The 18,392-nt window shown below is 40.7% G+C and overlaps 1 protein-coding gene across 6 annotated transcripts in view; it reads right to left on the reverse strand.

Moving 5' to 3' along the window:
• Positions 1–18,392, reverse strand: part of CRAMP1 (cramped chromatin regulator homolog 1) — a 44,250-nt gene that overhangs the window by 15,614 nt on the left and 10,244 nt on the right. For 5 of the 6 annotated variants that reach the window (XM_035889326.1, XM_035889323.1, XM_035889327.1 and 2 more), the window contains exons 3-9: positions 17,445–17,598; positions 15,220–15,303; positions 11,791–11,839; positions 5,710–5,795; positions 4,849–4,972; positions 3,647–3,728; positions 1,356–2,621 (exon numbers count right to left, since the gene is read on the reverse strand). In XM_035889326.1, the coding sequence (XP_035745219.1) occupies positions 1,356–2,621; positions 3,647–3,728; positions 4,849–4,972; positions 5,710–5,795; positions 11,791–11,839; positions 15,220–15,303; positions 17,445–17,598 (1,845 nt within the window). Of the gene's footprint in view, positions 1–1,355; positions 2,622–3,646; positions 3,729–4,848; positions 4,973–5,709; positions 5,796–8,303; positions 11,243–11,790; positions 11,840–15,219; positions 15,304–17,444; positions 17,599–18,392 lie in introns of those variants that run through there. The other variant, XM_035889328.1, reaches the window with a different exon arrangement.

The raw sequence follows: 18,392 nt of genomic DNA on the forward strand, positions 1-18,392 counted from the left end.
CCCAGTATAAAGTGGTATTTCACAAATAAAAGGTTATATTGCTTCTTTTTATTGGAATGTACAATATGGCACATGTTTGAAAGAGCCACATTATTTTTCAGGAGCACTATACTGCTTTGATTAAGACACTAAGAGTCCTAAAGTGACAGGAAAATGCTTGCAAGTAAATCTGCTGGTTTTTTTCCCCCCTCTTCTATTCCTCTTCCCCAAAGTCTAGGGAGATGTCCTTTTTTCTAGTTTGTGGTTGTTTAATCATGTCATCCCTGGATGTCAGATGCGTCACCAGAAGCAAAAGTAGACACCAAAAGAGATGCATTGTCACAGACCTGTGAGATGTCACACCAAAAGTCTTCACAGTTTAAACAAAGTCTATATCTGGAGCTGTATCTGAGCAAAGATGGTTTTAAATTTATAAAATCCTACACTCTCTGTCTATAAAATCGGGATCAAAAGGAGCTTTGGGGGGTTTAAGTCTGCACCAACAAAGAAAGATCAAAGAACTATGTGTGTTTGGGAACAGTGACACGTTTGCATCCTATGCTGGAATACAATGCAAATGGTGTCTTTAACTCATTTTATCTCCATCACAGGACTCCAGTTAGAGCCGCTGAATTCAGTGGCTTTTTGGTCTTTAAAAGGATGTTTACGAAGTTTCAAATCAGTTGCACCAGGTGAAGATGGCTGCCCAGGTATTACAGAGGCAGGTCTTAAACACTGGTTACAATGCACAAGAAAGCAAGTTCACTCCCACTAGTCTGCCTAAGGAAGAAGGTATTTTTCTGGGTCTGTTAAAACAACTATCCTGGAGTCTGGGAACTTTTACAGGAATCACTGTGGCAGGCACAGTTACATTGGCTATGCTATCCCAAATAAATAAATTCTTTTCACACTGACACTTAGTGTAACTTGAACTACATAAACACTGGAAATGAAGGGTTGCAGTTTTCACACAGAACATTCATCTCACCTAGGCTTCCTTTCTCATCTAGGCTCCATTTCCCACAAAAGGTTGGACCAGATGATCTTCCAAGGTGCCCTCCAACATGGGCTGTTCTAGGGTTCTATGAACCTGAGAGAACAGAAGGCACCTCCCCAACCTAACCTCATGACTGATCTTTTCAGTTGGTCACATTAAATGTTCACTGTAATACCAGACACTCATAGCAAACCACGAAGTAAAAGGTAGTGTAAAAAAGCAAATGCAGCATATTGAAGAAAAGTCCACTCTGTAGCAAGCCAGGAATTTCCAAGTTCTTCAAGGCTGGTCACTGATTTGCTATGAAAACAGCACTGGCCAATTATTCCCCATATCAAATAAGACTTTAGCATCTGGAACATGAAGAAGAGCTACTTACTGGTTTGGGATTGACTTCAGTAGAGATGAGTTTTAAAAGGCAGTTTAGGAGTCTCTGCTTGTGAAAGGTGGTACACGTAGGAACAGCACTTGACTCAGATGTTTGTTCCCTAGCATCCTGGGTTTCTGGCTCCAAGACAGCCAACCAGTCATATTCCAGCTGCAACTTGTTCGGTTTGCCCATCATGAGGTAGACTTCAGCCAGCGTAAGGCTCTCAGAAGTTCGCAGGCTCCATCCTTCTTCTCTAACCTGTTGAGAGAGCCGGCTTGGGTCATCCTTGAGAGACTTTGTACTAGATTGTCCCTGAGGTGGAGGTGGAAACGAGGAGCCCAGCTTCTCTTGAGAATCCTCCATTGCTGCATCTGTTGTATCCTTGGTACAAGCATCAAGCTGCTGGCCCTGGCTGTGGCTGGCCTGAGTTTCACATCTAGATGGGCCACTGCTAGGTGAAGCCACACCACCCCTCAGTAGCTGTGAATAGGAGTCAGATGTCTCTGTGCTCCTCCCGCTTGGAAAAGCCACAGGAGAAGTATCACCAGCTGCTGGAGTAGAGTCTTTCCCATGCAGTTTGTCTGTGCAAGAACATTTCTCTGGGACAATCAGGTCCTGACAGGACTTCATGTACCGTGGGAATGGATCGAGCAGAGAGAGCTCCTCCACATCAGGGATCTTACTGCAAGCACAAGCTGTGCTGCACGATGGTAGCACAGTTGCCTGGTCACTAGCCAGGGCCTCCCTGCCCTCCACACAGAAGGCCACTGAGCTCAGCTTTTCGTGGTTCCCTCCTGGATCTTGAAGTCCAGAAGGAGGTTTTTGGAGAGAATTAGTGATGCCAAGATTTGAGGCTGTTCCTTCCACCAGGCCAGCCTCTGGGGTGCCATCTTCAGTGCTTGCAGAAACTTCAGCTGGGGGCTGAGAGGTTCTGCTTGACTCTGTAGTGCTCTCTACCCTTCCAACACCCTTACCTTCTGTTCCCCTTGTGTATTTTAGCTGTCCCCTAGCTGTCCCCTGACCGCTCTGTATGCCTAAGATCTGTGCAGGGGGTAGTAAGTGAGTGTCTTTTGTGTTCTGTTTGCATTTGCCAGTTTCCTGCCAATGCACTGTGCAGAAAGCCTTGGAGTGGACCACCCTGGCTACCCCAGGCAGCGGAGTGAGTGTACAATTCTCTCCTGGAAAGAGATGGAGCATCACTTTCTCCTCTGAGAAGCTGCCTCTTGTTTCTGAGTCTCTGGAGTCTTGAAGCTGCCGTTCTTCTAGTGTTTTACGCTAAAAAAAAGGTGTGTTAAAGAATACAACAATCATCTGCCCCTCGTAGTCTATTCCGCAAGTTAATAAAAAGAAAAAAGTAGCTGATCAAAGACATGTTCTTTATTCAGCAGAGATATGAAGACTTTATGATCAGAAATTAAGTCCTTTTGTGGTGATTAGGACTACACTGAAGTCCTGCTACAAGCACAAACTACATCTCTGGTCCAGACAAAATTACTTATCTCTGCTTCACACATCACTGTAATTGTAAAAAACCCAAGCAACCAACAAACAGCAACAAAACCAAGCAAAAGCCCCCAACATCACTGCAAAGCAGTCCCCTTTCTGCGCAGTAATCTCCATCCTACATGTTCTGACATCCTTTTAAGTTTCAAGTGCTATGCTGCTACATCTTCCAGGCCCACAAATTAAAAAAAAAAAGCCTGAATTAAAGGACTAAGAACAGGACACAGCATACCAGTCAACAGGAGAACAGAATGGCTGCTAACTCGCAGATCCTTCTGCTCCATGGATCAAAGTTCAGAGGTAGGGATATCCCTAATGCTGCATGGCTCAGACAGCATACAGATACCTAACAGGTAGCAGCAGATGCCTCGACAAGAAACTTAAGCCTTCATTTGGTAAAATTCCACAAAGCAAGCAGAAAGATCTGTCCCTAATCTCTTTGCTGAAACTGAAACAAAATCATCAGTTATTATCCAGGCTTCTACGGTGGTCACCCATCCACAATGAACAGACTGAGCGCACTGTTCAAGGAAATGAAATAAAGGCAGGGAGCTTCATTTATTACTAACTAGCTTTTCAGGGGATCACAGTAGAGAAGAGTTGAGGTAAAAGTGGAATACTACGGCATTTCCTATGAAAGGCTCCATTAGTGATGCTGACATACTGACCTCTACCTTTACTAAGCATGCGTTGGAAAGTTTATGAGGTAGAATCACATTTCCGACGCAGAAATGAACTTGGAAGGGAATTGCTCCCAGGACACAGCACACAGAACAGACTAAGCAGAAAAAGGATACAATACGCACTTCATGGAGAGCCCACTTCTGCTTCAGGAACTCGATGAGGCTGGAGACCTTCCGATGTAACTCCACAATCATCCTGTATGCAAGATAAACAAAGCAAGGGAACAGAGAAGAAGTGTCAGCAGAAGTTCAAATCACAGCCTTGATGCTAGAATGGGAATTAAGGGACTGTACTAGCATTCTGTAATACAAGCACAGAGAAAACACCTACCACTCCCAAGCTCTAAGAAAAGAACCAAGAAAAACAAAAGCATGTTACCCCACAACTTTAAAGTCTAGATAACTCACAACTGAGAAAGATCTCAAAGCCTATCAGATAAATCTTACTGCCATGATTCAAGATGCTCATTTCTCAAGAAAGAAGAAAAAGATAGGAAAAGATGGCAAGATTCAGCTAAACTGCAGGCAAGGCACGAAGCTACCACGTGAAGCATAGAACGAAAAAGGGGCACAACCCCCCAAACATTTACTTTTTGCTCTTGAAGCATTTTACAAAATAAACGTAATACTACCAAAAAAAAAAAAAAAAAAATCTATCTTCATTTTCCTCTCTGCCTGATCTTGGGTCATTATACTCAAGTACTCTACTTGAAAGAACAATCCACATCACAGAGGCCTTATGTTTTCTGCCCTGAGTTTTGGACTAGATGTAAGTACGAGCAGCCACTGATGACACTGAAACGATAGCACCAACTACACTTTACAGGGAGGAGATCAAGCTACAAATACCTTCCTCTCTGCTAGTATCATTGTGTTGCAGTTGACATGTTCAGAGCCTTGGTGCAGGCACTTCTGACTATCATTTTACTTCCCTCCCCTGTACCTCTGTCTCATGGTACATTTAATACAAATCTGAGTATAACTGGTGTTGTGTGTCTCCATTTTACTTGCACTCTGCTCTGACAACTGGGTGTAAGTGGCACAAAGTATATTCATCTCCAACTCTAGTAGCCCCTATCATTACTCAAATTAAAAGATATAAAGAACAACGGTAAGCTGATTTTCGAGGCTGATATCTCACGTTTACAACAATTGTACTCTGTTTGAACAAAGCCTTCAGAATAAGTTTAGGCAAACTGCATTATCAAAAATGAACCGTCCAGTTGGCAAAGAGAACCCAGGAGAGAGAAGATGCTAGAATGCTGGTCATACATTTCCCTATTCTATTCTGAGCACCATAATCAGTTCTTCATTACCTAAGCCGTGGATTCTGGGCAAGACTCTGTACCCGAGCCCATGCATGGTTATTTCGTGGCTGCAACTCCACAGGGACCTTGAGAGGAAGACGTACTGGCTTCTGGTCCTCTTCATCACTAACACCTGAAGGGAGATGAAGCACAAAAGGCATGGGTCAAAGCAAGGACAACGCAGAACACTATGCTCAGTTACATGAAAAAAAGCACCACAGACATCAGCATCACCTACAGACAACTTAGGCAGCTCAGCTTCACCAGTGGAGCCTGCTTCCTTAGATTACCTCCTGTTCCAATATGTTTATTTTTTTCCTTGGACACTGCAGTGATACTGGAGCTTCCAGTTGAGTAAGCAGTGTCAAGACCAGGTGGCTGGAAATTTTGAACAAGTACAGTACTTCAGACATTTAAACTGTACTGATTCTACTTACTGGAGGGGAAGGGAGAGGTAGAAAAATAATAATTTAAAAAACCCCATCACACACAGCTGAACTGGAAAAGGTAAAAAAAGTCTAAATTGCTCAATGCTAAACATATTACTGCTTATTCACTGGCACGAGGGACTAGACTGCATATAGTGAAAGCACAACTGGTAAAGCAGTAGCGATCTTGTCTGGTGCAGCTATTTCCTTTTCAATTTAGCTAGTGACATACTCCAAGCCTTACAGAGCTGGGTGGGTCCTAAAGTTATTGGGATCATACAAGCAAACAGGATAAGACAGACAATAGCGACATATCTGTGCCCAACACAAATGCAAAATAGCACACATTCCCCTGCCAGTGATGTACACATCAAAACAGGCCTACTCTCTCATATTCTTCCCACCATCTGTTAAAACCCTTTCATGTTCCAGCATCTCTTACCATCTGGATCACAGAGTTTCTTCAAAGCCCTGCACATCGGAGCTTTGATACGAAGGTTTCTGCCTTTGTAACGAACAGTCGTAGCCCTGGATACATTCAAAGAGAAGTATTTACAGGCACTATTAACAGAAGGTTGTGAACACTTACATATTAGGGACATAGAGTCAAATACAATCGTGGCTATAGGAATGAACAAAGAAATGCAAGGGTTTGCAGCGCAGATGCACGAGAGCATTCAATCTTTTCTAACACCTTACTTTTCATTACAGAAATGCCATTCTTGTGACCCTCCTCTTCCAGGCTTCATGGAATGCTTAGGAGGGGATTGCTGTTTCACACAGCAGACCAGAATTATGTTACTTTGGTTGAAGAGTACCCTTAGAGACAGCTTCTTCATAAAAGGTAAGTGGCTTTGCTTTAGTCTCTTCTTCATACTCCTAACTCTTAATTACGGGAAGAAAAAGTCTAAAGTTTTTGAAGAGTCTTCCCTTCTGGAATATCAACACCGCGTCTGTTACAGAAATGAGGTCTAACAGCTTGTGCAAGAATCTGAACGAAGAACTTTTACAGGATGATTTCACTGGCTTTTAGCTTCAATACCACATGAACAGCCATAAAGATCCTTAAAAGCAAGAGGCCATTTTTGGTTTCACGCAGTGGAACTATTTGATTTCTTCACTCAGCCAGGCCTGTTTTTTTTTAGAGATTTAAAAGGCAGGCATTGAGACCAACAGTACTTACTACCTAACCCTTCAAGCAGTAAGATTCAGCTAGCACAGAAGCAGCAGGATTGAACACAAGTCCTTGCAAGTAAAATGAAAGAAATTATGGAAAATATTACTACAGCAGGATCTGACTTTTTCCTATGCCGTAAGTGGAGAATCTCCACTTTTCTCCACGAGCCCAAACTTTGGTCTCAGCCAGCAGTCAGAAGCGGCAGCCTAGTATAAAAGCGCCTGGCTCAAAACCTGAAGGATTTGGAAGAACCTAGAGAATTTACAGCAAATAAAAACTCTAGATACATATTACATTTCTTTGTCCAGTGCTTATTATTATTTCCTCCAAGAACAGTAACTGAAAAAAGAGCTGAGGACTAAGAGTCTTCAACTTTTACTATTGCTCCTAGAAATCTCTCTTCCTGTTACGTAGTTTTACACTAAGTAACACACCCTCATGATTCACAACAAACACCCTTTAACTACAAGGAGTCAACGGAAGCTACATTTACTCTATTACCACTAATGCTGTTCATCACAGTAAGTAATGTTATAAAGCTCCTGTTGAGATGATAGGATGCACTGATGCACCCAACTGCTAGAAAATGCAAAGCCTGGGAATGTGATAGAATGGATGTATAGAAAATGATGCTGCTGCACGAACGTGCCACAATTATTGTCTTCCTTGTTCTTGCAAGGAGTTAATTACAGCATTACAGCAATCAGAACTGCTGCAATTATTTCCTTGCTTGATGTCGCCTCCTGTTCTAGTGGAAAACACAGTTTCATAACAGCCTCATACAAAACCCACAAAAGCCAGTGAAAGTACTTGAAACAGGTTGCTAAATTACAGATTTATCTTTTGACTACTTGCACAAGCTGAGACTCTCCTCCTGCATCTTGATTTTAGCTAATGCAACACCTTTCTGTCAAATGTGCCCTTGAAGTAGCTGCATGCAAGTGAAGAGCCAGAAATAGCATCACCATCATCATCATTATTTTTATTATTATTATTATTATTGTAACTTTGACAGTGTAAGGGTATAAGTGAGAAGGGGTTTGTGGGGAGAAACACTCATTCTTCTTAGATTAACTGATATGATTATATGTAACAGACAAGTTCTGTGGAATTGTTCCATCACATGACTCGAAGGTGACTGAAGGAGGGACTTGAATGCTCAAAAGGCTATTTGATACACTTAGAACATCTCTGATCAAGAAGAAGGAGGAAGAACAAAAGTGCTGCTGTTCATTTTTCGTATTTTCTATTTCTGTTAAAGAGCCTAACTCGTTGGTCATAAAGCATTTATTATTGAGTCAGGCTTCCTGGAAGTTGTTCCTCACTAATTAGTCTACCAACTGCTCACCACCTTGGCTTGGAGATACCCGCTATCCGTTACCGCTGCACAGCAGCACACAAATGAGCTATGGATCAGCATCATAAGCTCCTGGCTGCATCTGTATCTGCGCTTAAAAGGCAGAGAAGAGGGAAAAAAAACCCCCACCCACCAAAACCTAGGGTAAAAGCCAGAAAAGAAATGTGAAAAACGTAAGTATACAGAAAAGACAAAACCAAAAAACTAGGAGAAAAAAATCGTATTGGGGGAAAGAAAGTGCAAATGCAAAAAATTTGCAAATGCAAATCTGCTGATAGCCCTGAAACAGGAGCAGGAACTACTGTATTCCCCAAGCACTGAGTGAGAATGGCGTAGTTTAGGAGTTAGCAAGCAAAGTACACTGCTCAGTAAATGAAGGAACACACAACACAAACTTGACAAAATATTAAAAACTTCACACAATAGGTTTTGCCCTGGCACTACAGCATTCTTCCACAACTACAGCAATTCATACGTTTATTTTCATTGTTCCCTAAAATACCTTTTAGAAGCAGCATCCCAGCTCTCTAGATTCAGGTGTTCCACTTGGAGAATCAGGAATAATTCCCCTAATTCCCTTTTCCATAATATATAATGTGCTTCAAGCAATATAGGCAGAGTCTGACAATAAGTTATTCTTTGTACTACTATAAAATTAGACATATTTAGAGACTCTCGTTTCCTAACTGAAATCCATGGCTGGGAGGCTGGAAAAAGAATAGTTCTACTAATTTAAAAGAAAATAACAGTAAAAAGGAGACAGCCTGAAACACAAATACTCTTAGCTTAAAAATACTTATTTCCTTCTCTTCTCTTCCCTAGATCCTGGAGGTTTCCAAACACAGAAAACGGTAGATCCTAAAGAAAGCTATTCTACTGAACATGCGTTAAGAACTGCTGGTATAACTTGACACCAAGAGCATATTCTGTCCACTTAAAAAGATCGGTTTTGTACACAAATTTTTTCAGGATGAATTGCTATTTTATTATCAAGACTTTTAGGGTGTTACAAATCCCCCCTCAGCATGCCAAACAGCTTTTGCAAGGAGCACTGAAGGATCACTCCTGCTCCACGCAAAGCGCATCCAAAACTGACCCAGGCAGATCAATCAATACCTGTTAAAAGTTTCTGTCTTTCACACTCTCTTACTTGTGATATTAAGAACCTCCCAGGTTGGGGGGCAAAACCACATGTGCTAACAGGCAGCAAGTAGTTCTGTGCTTTAGCTGCTGCACGCTTACACTATTTCTTTAATTATGTGTTTGCTGTCATTTTTTATTACTCATCCACAAATCATACAGATTTACAAAGATAGCCAGAAAATATTTATATTTCCTCAAACGTAGTTTTTTTATTAAATGTAAGGATTGCTGCAAAACCTGAGTTAAAATAAAAATGTTTCACTCCTTAAGTGAAACAAAACAAAAAAACTTTGGTTTATTTAAATGGGTTCCTAAGCAGTTCTGATATACTGCCATAAATCTTTCTTTCTCATTATATAGCCTAATCACACAACCATTGGGTAATAAAAAAACCTAGCAACAAAGGACTGGACAGAAAGTGATTCGGATTCCCTACAATTTCCGAGGGAGCTTTGAAATAGCAGTTGATGAAGTTTTCAGGCACCATTTAGTATCTGTGACCTGGGTTATAAACTCAGCTAGGAAGACTTTAAATATGGCGTTCTTATGAGCACTTAACAGGGTCATTTGTTTTTTTCCACAGACCATGTAATTATTACAGAAATCCAGAGATGGTGTTTAACGGAAGCAAACTAAGCACTGAATTAGAATGTGTAGCTCTGGGGTCTAGAGTCATGCTACAAATAAATTGCCAGATAGCTCCTCACAATCTTAGCCTCTCTTGATCTTTCTTACCAACTACATGAGGCTAACTAACGTTCACTTCGTTCAGAGAAGATCATCAGAATAATGCATGTTCACATTCCCCATTTTTAACCACTTTGGATTTGCTTCCACTCAAGACTTTCATCACAGTGACAGGACTTACACTGCGCACTGCACTCGGGAAAAGGAGGAGTATCGCACTCGAAACAAACACATCAGGAATTGGGAAAGAGACACTGCTTACAAACAGAGAGGGGACCACAGAATTCTAACAGTACTGAGCAAGATGGAAAGCTGGGATATATATGCAACGGGATGGATGGATGGATATATGCGCAACGGGATGGATGGATGGATATATGCGCAACGGGATGGATATGCAACATGTTTGCTTGTGTGAGACAGGAGGCTGCCTGCATGTGCAGGGGATTAATTCAGATGGCGTATACATCCAGGTGGTAATGCAGATGAAAATGTGAACACTGTTTCCCCACACAGTTTGCTCCTCTTTGACTGACAATGTTTACCCACCAAGTGGGGTAAGCGATGCAGGAGAAAAAGAGAAGCGGAGATGTGCCCTCTACCTGGCAGACAAAAAGCCTGTGCAAGAGCAACTATTTCCAAACTGCCTAAGAAAATTAATATGTTCAATCTAGATTTTGGTAGAAGATTAGCATTAATATTTTCAAATGCAGACTCCTGTTTTCAAAACGGCTTTTATAGAATAAACACCTAGACTTCGTGTAAATCATTAGGCCTCATTAACAATTAATTAGAAGAACTAAATCCTTAATCATGCAAAGTGCTAGACTGACGCAGCAGCCTGATGAAAGTCATCAGTCTCATTACAGTTTACTCTATTTGGATGACACAGTGCTAGAAAGGCTCTCTGTTGCTACACAGAGAGACCAAAATGACTGCCTATATCCTGAACTCGAAGTATTCAGGGCACTAGGGAAAAAAGGCTCACCCCAGACCCATTTTAACTGATAACTCCAATTTAAGGAAGTAATTTGGTTTAAGAATCATTTTGTTATATGAAAAAAACTTACTGCTAAGATTTTCTTAATTGTACAAACCCCAAACCAAATGGCAATTTCTCTTCCAATTTCAAACTTCGCAGTTAATGAAAGAACGAACAAGTGATTTCATAAAGAATCACATACAAGACCTGCAACACAGCAGTACATTGAACAAAGTGCATCTCCCAGGAGATGAAAGGTTAATAAGCTCTAAGGAACTGATTTGGAAACTCAGTTTGTGAACAACAGAAAGGCACAACAAGCAGCACCATTTTATGCAAGGTAAAGTCAAAAAGTCAGCAGCTGCTGAGTGGGCAAACTCTTCCCTCCTGCTTACAGTAAAGTTTACTTCACCAATAATTTATCTACTAGATGTAAGCACCCTAAAAGCACAAATGCCACAAGTAAAAAGCGATCTGCAACAGACAGAAAGTCTTACTATTTTTACATTGCTTTTAAAAGACAAACAAATGCCTGCTTAATGATCACACTCCTTAAAATAATACCCTTTCAAAGAGATTTCACTTTAGAATACACAAATTCTAAAAGCAGGACCACTTCAGGAAATTTTACGTACTAATGTATCAGGTATTCCCTCATTTCTAATAGTACAGCAACTTCTAACCCCTTCTGTATTCTAAAAGTACGATGCCAAGACTGAATCCCCAAATCCCGTAATTCTTTCTTGAAGTGAAAGAGAATACTCATTCTTAAACTCAAGTAGATGCAGAAGTGACCGGAGGGCTGAGGCCTATGGTGTACTGGAAGGGTCGCTTCAGGTCTGAAAGCCAGGACTCGTGAGCACCGTTGGCAGAACTGTCTGGAGATGAACCACGTTCCCTCTGGTGAATCAACACAGTTACAATGCCGTAGCTTCTGCAAAGAATTCTCACTTCATTACCTTCTTGAACTTCACCCATCATTTCTTACCAATAACAATTAATGGCTTCATGGAAAAGGGGAGAAAAAAAACCCATACAGAACAAACTAAGAATGGAAAGTGTCAAACTGCAACTCTAACAAAGTAAGAAATGCCCCCTAGGCTTTGGATGACCAATCCAACAATCAAGCTGCTGAACAACCCAGTTCTAAGTGTTTCAGGACTAAGTTCTTACTTACCCAGCTTGAATGAGCTCGTTGAGTTTAGCTGCATTCTTGTCATCCATACCTTTACACGAAATAGGATAACACAGTGAATTAGGATTTAAAGTGATATAATCATGACCTTTTTTAGTGTCCTGTTTGGTTTTCAAAGCTATTACATTTTATTCTCACACAGGATTAATGTGCATAAACATGCTGTAACATCCTTTCTGAAAAGTTTCTATTTTCAAAATGTGCAAACTTTACACGATCCTTACCTACTGTATTTTACTCATAGATTAAATGACCCTAGTTTAGGTGCTACAGTCACCTTGGGTTCCTGGGCTTTCATATGACACTGTGGTATTAAAAAGAAAAGCTTCCTCATCTTCCTGCTCAATCTCTGTTGCTAAGGCAGCACAGCGTAATTAGAGAGCTTCAAGCCCTCACAGCACTGAATGCAACTTAAAAAAGTAAATAAAAATAATAAAATGCACACGTAGCCCACACTTTTCTTCTATGCATTATACAGCACATTTTTAAATGGACATTATGGTAGCTCAATTTATAATCCCTATGACAGTTAGGCCCAGGTCTATTTACTGCACAATTACCCTCCCTCTGACAATGCTGAAAGTATTCCTGACATGCTTTTGTGTCTCAATAGCTGTACATAAGTCATCTCAACTTCTGGTTAGATGGGACCGGGTGAATACCACAAATAAAGAAATAAAAAAAAAAAAAAAAAAAAAAAAAGGCCGGCCGACGATGCAGGCAGACGCTGCGGCCTCAAGAAAGGACGGCTAAGCGATTAAAAAAAAAAAAAAAAAAAAAGGCCGGCCGACGATGCAGGCAGACGCTGCGGCCTCAAGAAAGGACGGCTAAGCGATTAAAAAAAAAAAAAAAAAAAAAGGCCGGCCGACGATGCAGGCAGACGCTGCGGCCTCAAGAAAGGACGGCTAAGCGATTAAAAAAAAAAAAAAAAAAAAAGGCCGGCCGACGATGCAGGCAGACGCTGCGGCCTCAAGAAAGGACGGCTAAGCGATTAAAAAAAAAAAAAAAAAAAAAGGCCGGCCGACGATGCAGGCAGACGCTGCGGCCTCAAGAAAGGACGGCTAAGCGATTAAAAAAAAAAAAAAAAAAAAAGGCCGGCCGACGATGCAGGCAGACGCTGCGGCCTCAAGAAAGGACGGCTAAGCGATTAAAAAAAAAAAAAAAAAAAAAGGCCGGCCGACGATGCAGGCAGACGCTGCGGCCTCAAGAAAGGACGGCTAAGCGATTAAAAAAAAAAAAAAAAAAAAAGGCCGGCCGACGATGCAGGCAGACGCTGCGGCCTCAAGAAAGGACGGCTAAGCGATTAAAAAAAAAAAAAAAAAAAAAGGCCGGCCGACGATGCAGGCAGACGCTGCGGCCTCAAGAAAGGACGGCTAAGCGATTAAAAAAAAAAAAAAAAAAAAAGAAACTACTCCCAGCTGCAAAGCAGACCTCTCATAAACTGGGTGTAGAGGCTTGCAGCTTAAACCCATTTGGTCTTGGAGACTAGAATTTTCCAAGTGACAGTGGGTAAAATATGTAACCAAGTACCAAAGTTATAAAAAGACAGAAGCACAGAGTACGCGTGCATTGCCATGGTGACTGTGTGAAACCTTACTCCCAGTCAGAGCAAGGAGGGTCTGTTGATGCTTTCAAGACAAGACATGGATATAAGGAAGACACACTGATTTCTACTGACAATGCAGTCTGTCTTGCCTCTGCACCTTCTTTGTCATGAAACAGTTCAAAATTGCTTCTCCAAGATGAATTAACGCACTGGAGATCTTTGAAGAAACAAAATAAAGTCGGTATGAACATTCACAAGTCTTGTTCATGACACATTATAAATAAAAATCCCAGGTGAGGAAATAATATAGCAAAAAAAATCTGCCAAAATACCACAATTCTATTAGGAATTGTACATGTCCACTTATTAAAGCTTTCTTGTCTTTTGCACTTTGCAACTATCATGACTTTACAAAGAAGTATTTTGATGATTTTACATGTCTCAAACTAAACAAAATACGTAGAAGACGCACTATAACACTGACTCTACGAAAAGCTTGGGGACAAATGAAAAAACCCCACAGACAAGAAGGCAGACATGCACGGACTAGCGCAGGCAATGCATCTTCCCCTGCCTGTTCTCCACGCTAGCCACATTAGAGCTCTCTCTAGGCCAGAAGTCATAAAGACCATGCGAACTGTATCCTGGGCTGCATTCCCTGCAGCGTGGCCAGCGTTGAGGGAGGGGATTCTGCCCCTCTGCCCCATGCTGGTGAGGCTCCCCTGGAGCCCTGTGTCCAGCTCAGGGGTCCCCAGCACAGGACAGACAGGGACCTGCTGGAGCAGGGCCAGAGGCCACAAAAATGATCTGAGGGTGGAACCCCTCTGCTATGGGGACGGGCTGGGAGAGTTGGGGTGGTTCAGCCTGGAGAAGAGAAGGCTGCGGGGAGACCTGACTGCGGCCTTGCAGGGCTTAGAAGGGGCCTATATGAGAGATGCGGACAAACTTTAGCAGGGCTTGTAGCAATAGGACAAGGGGTAATGTTTTTAAACTAAAAGACTACATATAAGGCAGAATTTTCTTGTGCTGAGGGTGGTGAAACACTGGCACAGGTTGCCCAGAGAGGTGAGAGATGCCCCACCTCTGGAAACATTCAAGGTCAGGTTGGACAGGCTCTGAGCAACCTGATCTAGGTGGGGATGTCCCTGCTCACTGCATGGGGGTTGTACTAGATGACCTTTAAAGGTCCCTTCCACCTCAACAGAATCTTATGTTCTATGAACAGGGCGCTAAGCCTAAGCTCAGTATCTTGCTAATGCAACTAACCAACTTCCAGAAAATGGGGTAGCGTTGGTGTGGCATATACTCATCCTACACTCATCCTTACAGACAAAACCAGCCTCCAGGATTGACAAGGTCAGAATGCATCTTGGTTAGCCAATAAACTTGTTATTTCTGATATGATTTGCAATGTTTTTTTAATCTTCAGGGTTCAGTAAGTCAAGATTTAGAGACTCACTCAGAAAAAGGCACCATCCCAGATTTTGATTGCATAGGCAGAAATAATTGTGGGTGCAAATGGTACCGTTTACATATTTAATTGCTTAGTTTTCAGGAATAATAAAATAGATCATCTAAGCTGCATATACATTAACCTGTGTATACATTAACCCGTGGGTATTACATGCACTGCATTCCACAGTAGCTGAAGAAATCTTTCAAAGAAAAAGGGGACTAATGCAACAGACTAAGGAAGTCTTTAAAAATAAAAATACATTTAATGGTACCACAGATTACTGCAATAAAATAAAATGAACACAAATTCTGAATAACTCAGGAGTGAAACTACTAGACACTGCCAACTTCAAGGGTAGGCACTTCTGATTCTACCATATAAAAAATAATTTTAAGTCATTCATACTCACATCCCCCAATCTTTTTCCTTAGTTCCCCATAGCAGATTAAGCCATAAAGCTCCAGGGAGGATTTTTTCAGCCCTTGAGAAAACACTGAAAAGCAGAGAAGGGGTGAGTGAGATGCAGACTGAAGATATTCATACACAGCAACACTGCAGATACTAATTTCAACACTGAAGATGAGACGATTTGTATTTTCAACAGACACACACACCTCATCGAAGGTAAGACTAAGTTCTGTTTCCAGAAACACTATAATGAGACAGGTTCACCAATTTCCTTTTTGTGACTTAAACATCTGGGAAATGCAACATTTTTTAGATTACAGAAAACACAAAGCAACTTCCACAGAACTGAAATATGCAACAGTTCAACATGCAAAATAAAGCTAATGTGTAATAAAGCTAACTCTAGTATCATTTAACTGCTTATGATTTCTGAAGGAAGTGTCCAGATGCCACCAAGAAAATGCATACAGAACTCTTTCTTACATGAAAATTAAGAATTTTCTGAATTTTCCAGAAGACAGAGAATGTCTTCTGTGCACATGACTGCACCTCAGAGATTTAATGCAAATTCTAGATTCTAAATTTTTATATTAAGAATTGCACACCTTTTACTCAGCTTTACAAGTTTTTTATCTCCTTTCTCATCAACACACGTTATGTGGACATTATTATTGCTAATAGGTCTAAGTATCTACCACAGCAGGGAAAGACAGTCTTGTGGCTTACAAATCAGATGAAACTATTTTTTCTTGTCAATTCCTCAAGAATTCAGTTCTCCGACTTGCAGACTCATTTAATATCGAAATCCAGGCACATATATTTCTACCAATACTAAAGCTAATCAAACGACTCCACTAATTCTTAAATTCCTACAGCCCATGAGATTTCAGACCTTATAGGTATAGGTACAGAATTATATATTATCCAGAAAACAGGTGAAGTTCCTCCATTAAACCTTTTATTTTTTTCTTCAGTTCTTCCATACTGTGTTTGCTGTAACATTTGTTTTTAAATAAAATACTAATGGCCTGTTTTATCTTAAAACTCTGTCTTCTTTTGAAAAAGGAACTCAGAAACACACCTTATGACAGGTGGTTTAGATGTGCAAGTCCCCCTTTAGATAACCTAATCTCAGGAACAGAATTTCAGAGAGAGACTACCTTGTACTCTACGCTTTCCTTCAGCTTTTTTCTAGTCTCATCCATTTCTTGTTAATGAGTTATTTTTAACTCGAGAGGCTCTGGCCACAAATCAAGATGAATCTGCTATCCAAACTTTTGCTGATGTTGAAGAGAGTTGTTTAAGACCAAAAAATTCAACCACCATGAAACTGCCATGATTTATGCAGCTTAGAATATGGCATCAGAAGGACAGGAAAGCGCTAGAGACCTTTACTCGATCCACAAGCTAACAGGATAACTGACATTCTTCCTACCTTAAAAAAGTCACAAGAACTGAGTCTTGGTAAACTCTGTTCACTCTGCAGTGGGTTTCTTTAGCCTGCTATTCAGATTAGGCTACCTGCAAATCCACTTGAATTCTCACCGCCTGTTACTGAACAGTATGCATTTGATAAAAATCAATTATCAACAATCATATATTACTATTACTGTTACAAAACACCACTAGCAGTTCATATGACTTCCCAATTCTCTTTTCATTCAACAAGCTGAGGAAGGACGGAAAAGAACGGGAAGACTGGAATATAGCACTGGGAATCCTAAGTGACTGAACCAACACCACAATTTCAGGCTTATTTAAAGTGTGAACAAATATTCCACCATTTACACTTGTATCAGGCTATTTATTTGTTTCTACCTTCCCCCAAGTAGTACAAAGTAATGCTGGAGTCAATTTGCTCGATGAAGTCGTGCCTGACTAACATTTAAGTAGCTGTCCTCAAAGGTGTGTTCCTGAGAACAGAAAAACATTTCCTTGAACCTGGCTTTTCCCTAGTATTAACAGTAGGATCAGCATTTATTATGGTGTGGCAAACAGATATAAAAGCAGCGATATAAGTATCAGGTTTTGAGAAGTAATTTTCAAGAACAGTGAACCTCAGCATGGCCACGCTAATAAAAATAAAGACATGTTTACAGACATCCTAGTCAGTATTTATTTTCTCATCTTCACCATTCCTACCCTCCATGACAGCACTAAAAGCCAAGACTCCAACCCTCACAAGACTGAGAGCTCTACACCGAGCCCATTTCATCGCATACTAACCATTATCAAAGTCAATGTACTTTGAGATCTTGTGCCAGGTGCGGTAGTAGAAATGGCGAACCTGTTCCTTGTTCTTCACCATGCTTGCTGGCTTGCCTTTCTTCTTGTATTTCAAGGCAATGTTGTTCTGGATAGCTTCAAAGTCCTTCCCATGCTGAAGAATAAATAAAACAAATTCAAACACTCAAACCCAAACTTACATCTTGTCATAACACAAGGCAAACAACATGTGAGACTTGGGGTTCCTTGTGGGAAACTGGATTTCGATAAAATTCTAGGGTATCAGAACTCAACAGCATGACACCGGTTTCCTTTGTTTTATATCAAGTGTATTACAGATACCAAATAAATTACTTTCCAGTTTCTTGAACTGTTTCAAAATAAAACCTGTAAGTTGCTAGCAAACTTTTTAAAAAAAACAAACCCCAACTTTACTCATAAGTGTGCCAAGTAGCAGAATTTGAAAATACTGACTTTCTCACTTCACTGTCTTTACTTTCCTCCACATGTTTCCCGCCCCCCCCACTGACTAGGGTGAATAAAAAGCCTATTATATTTAACAGCTTCACTTTTATTTACAATAAATATTGTATTTTTTTTTAAATAAAAAACATCTTATAGAAAACACATTCTTACACTGTAGGTCATTCAGAAGTTTATTCTCAGGGTAAAAATAAAAACGCGACACCTAAGTATCCCTTTAAAACCAGCCAATTCCTATAAAATCCTGAGTTCAAAAGAGGGAAATTTAATTTCATATACATTATCATTGAACTCCTGCTATCACAAAATTTCTTGGTATTCAGAAGAGCTTGGAACTGATTTAAATACAAAGTGAGAAAATCTCGTTTGAAAGGTAGTGACACAAAATGAATGGAAGTGGGGGACCAAACAGAGTCCCAAATCCATCTTAGAGCAAGTTCTCAAACTTTTTCCTCAGCATTCAAA

This window comes from Egretta garzetta, unplaced genomic scaffold (genome assembly GCF_000687185.1).
Source record: "Egretta garzetta isolate BGI_Z169 unplaced genomic scaffold, ASM68718v1 scaffold452, whole genome shotgun sequence".
Lineage (NCBI taxonomy): Eukaryota > Metazoa > Chordata > Aves > Pelecaniformes > Ardeidae > Egretta > Egretta garzetta.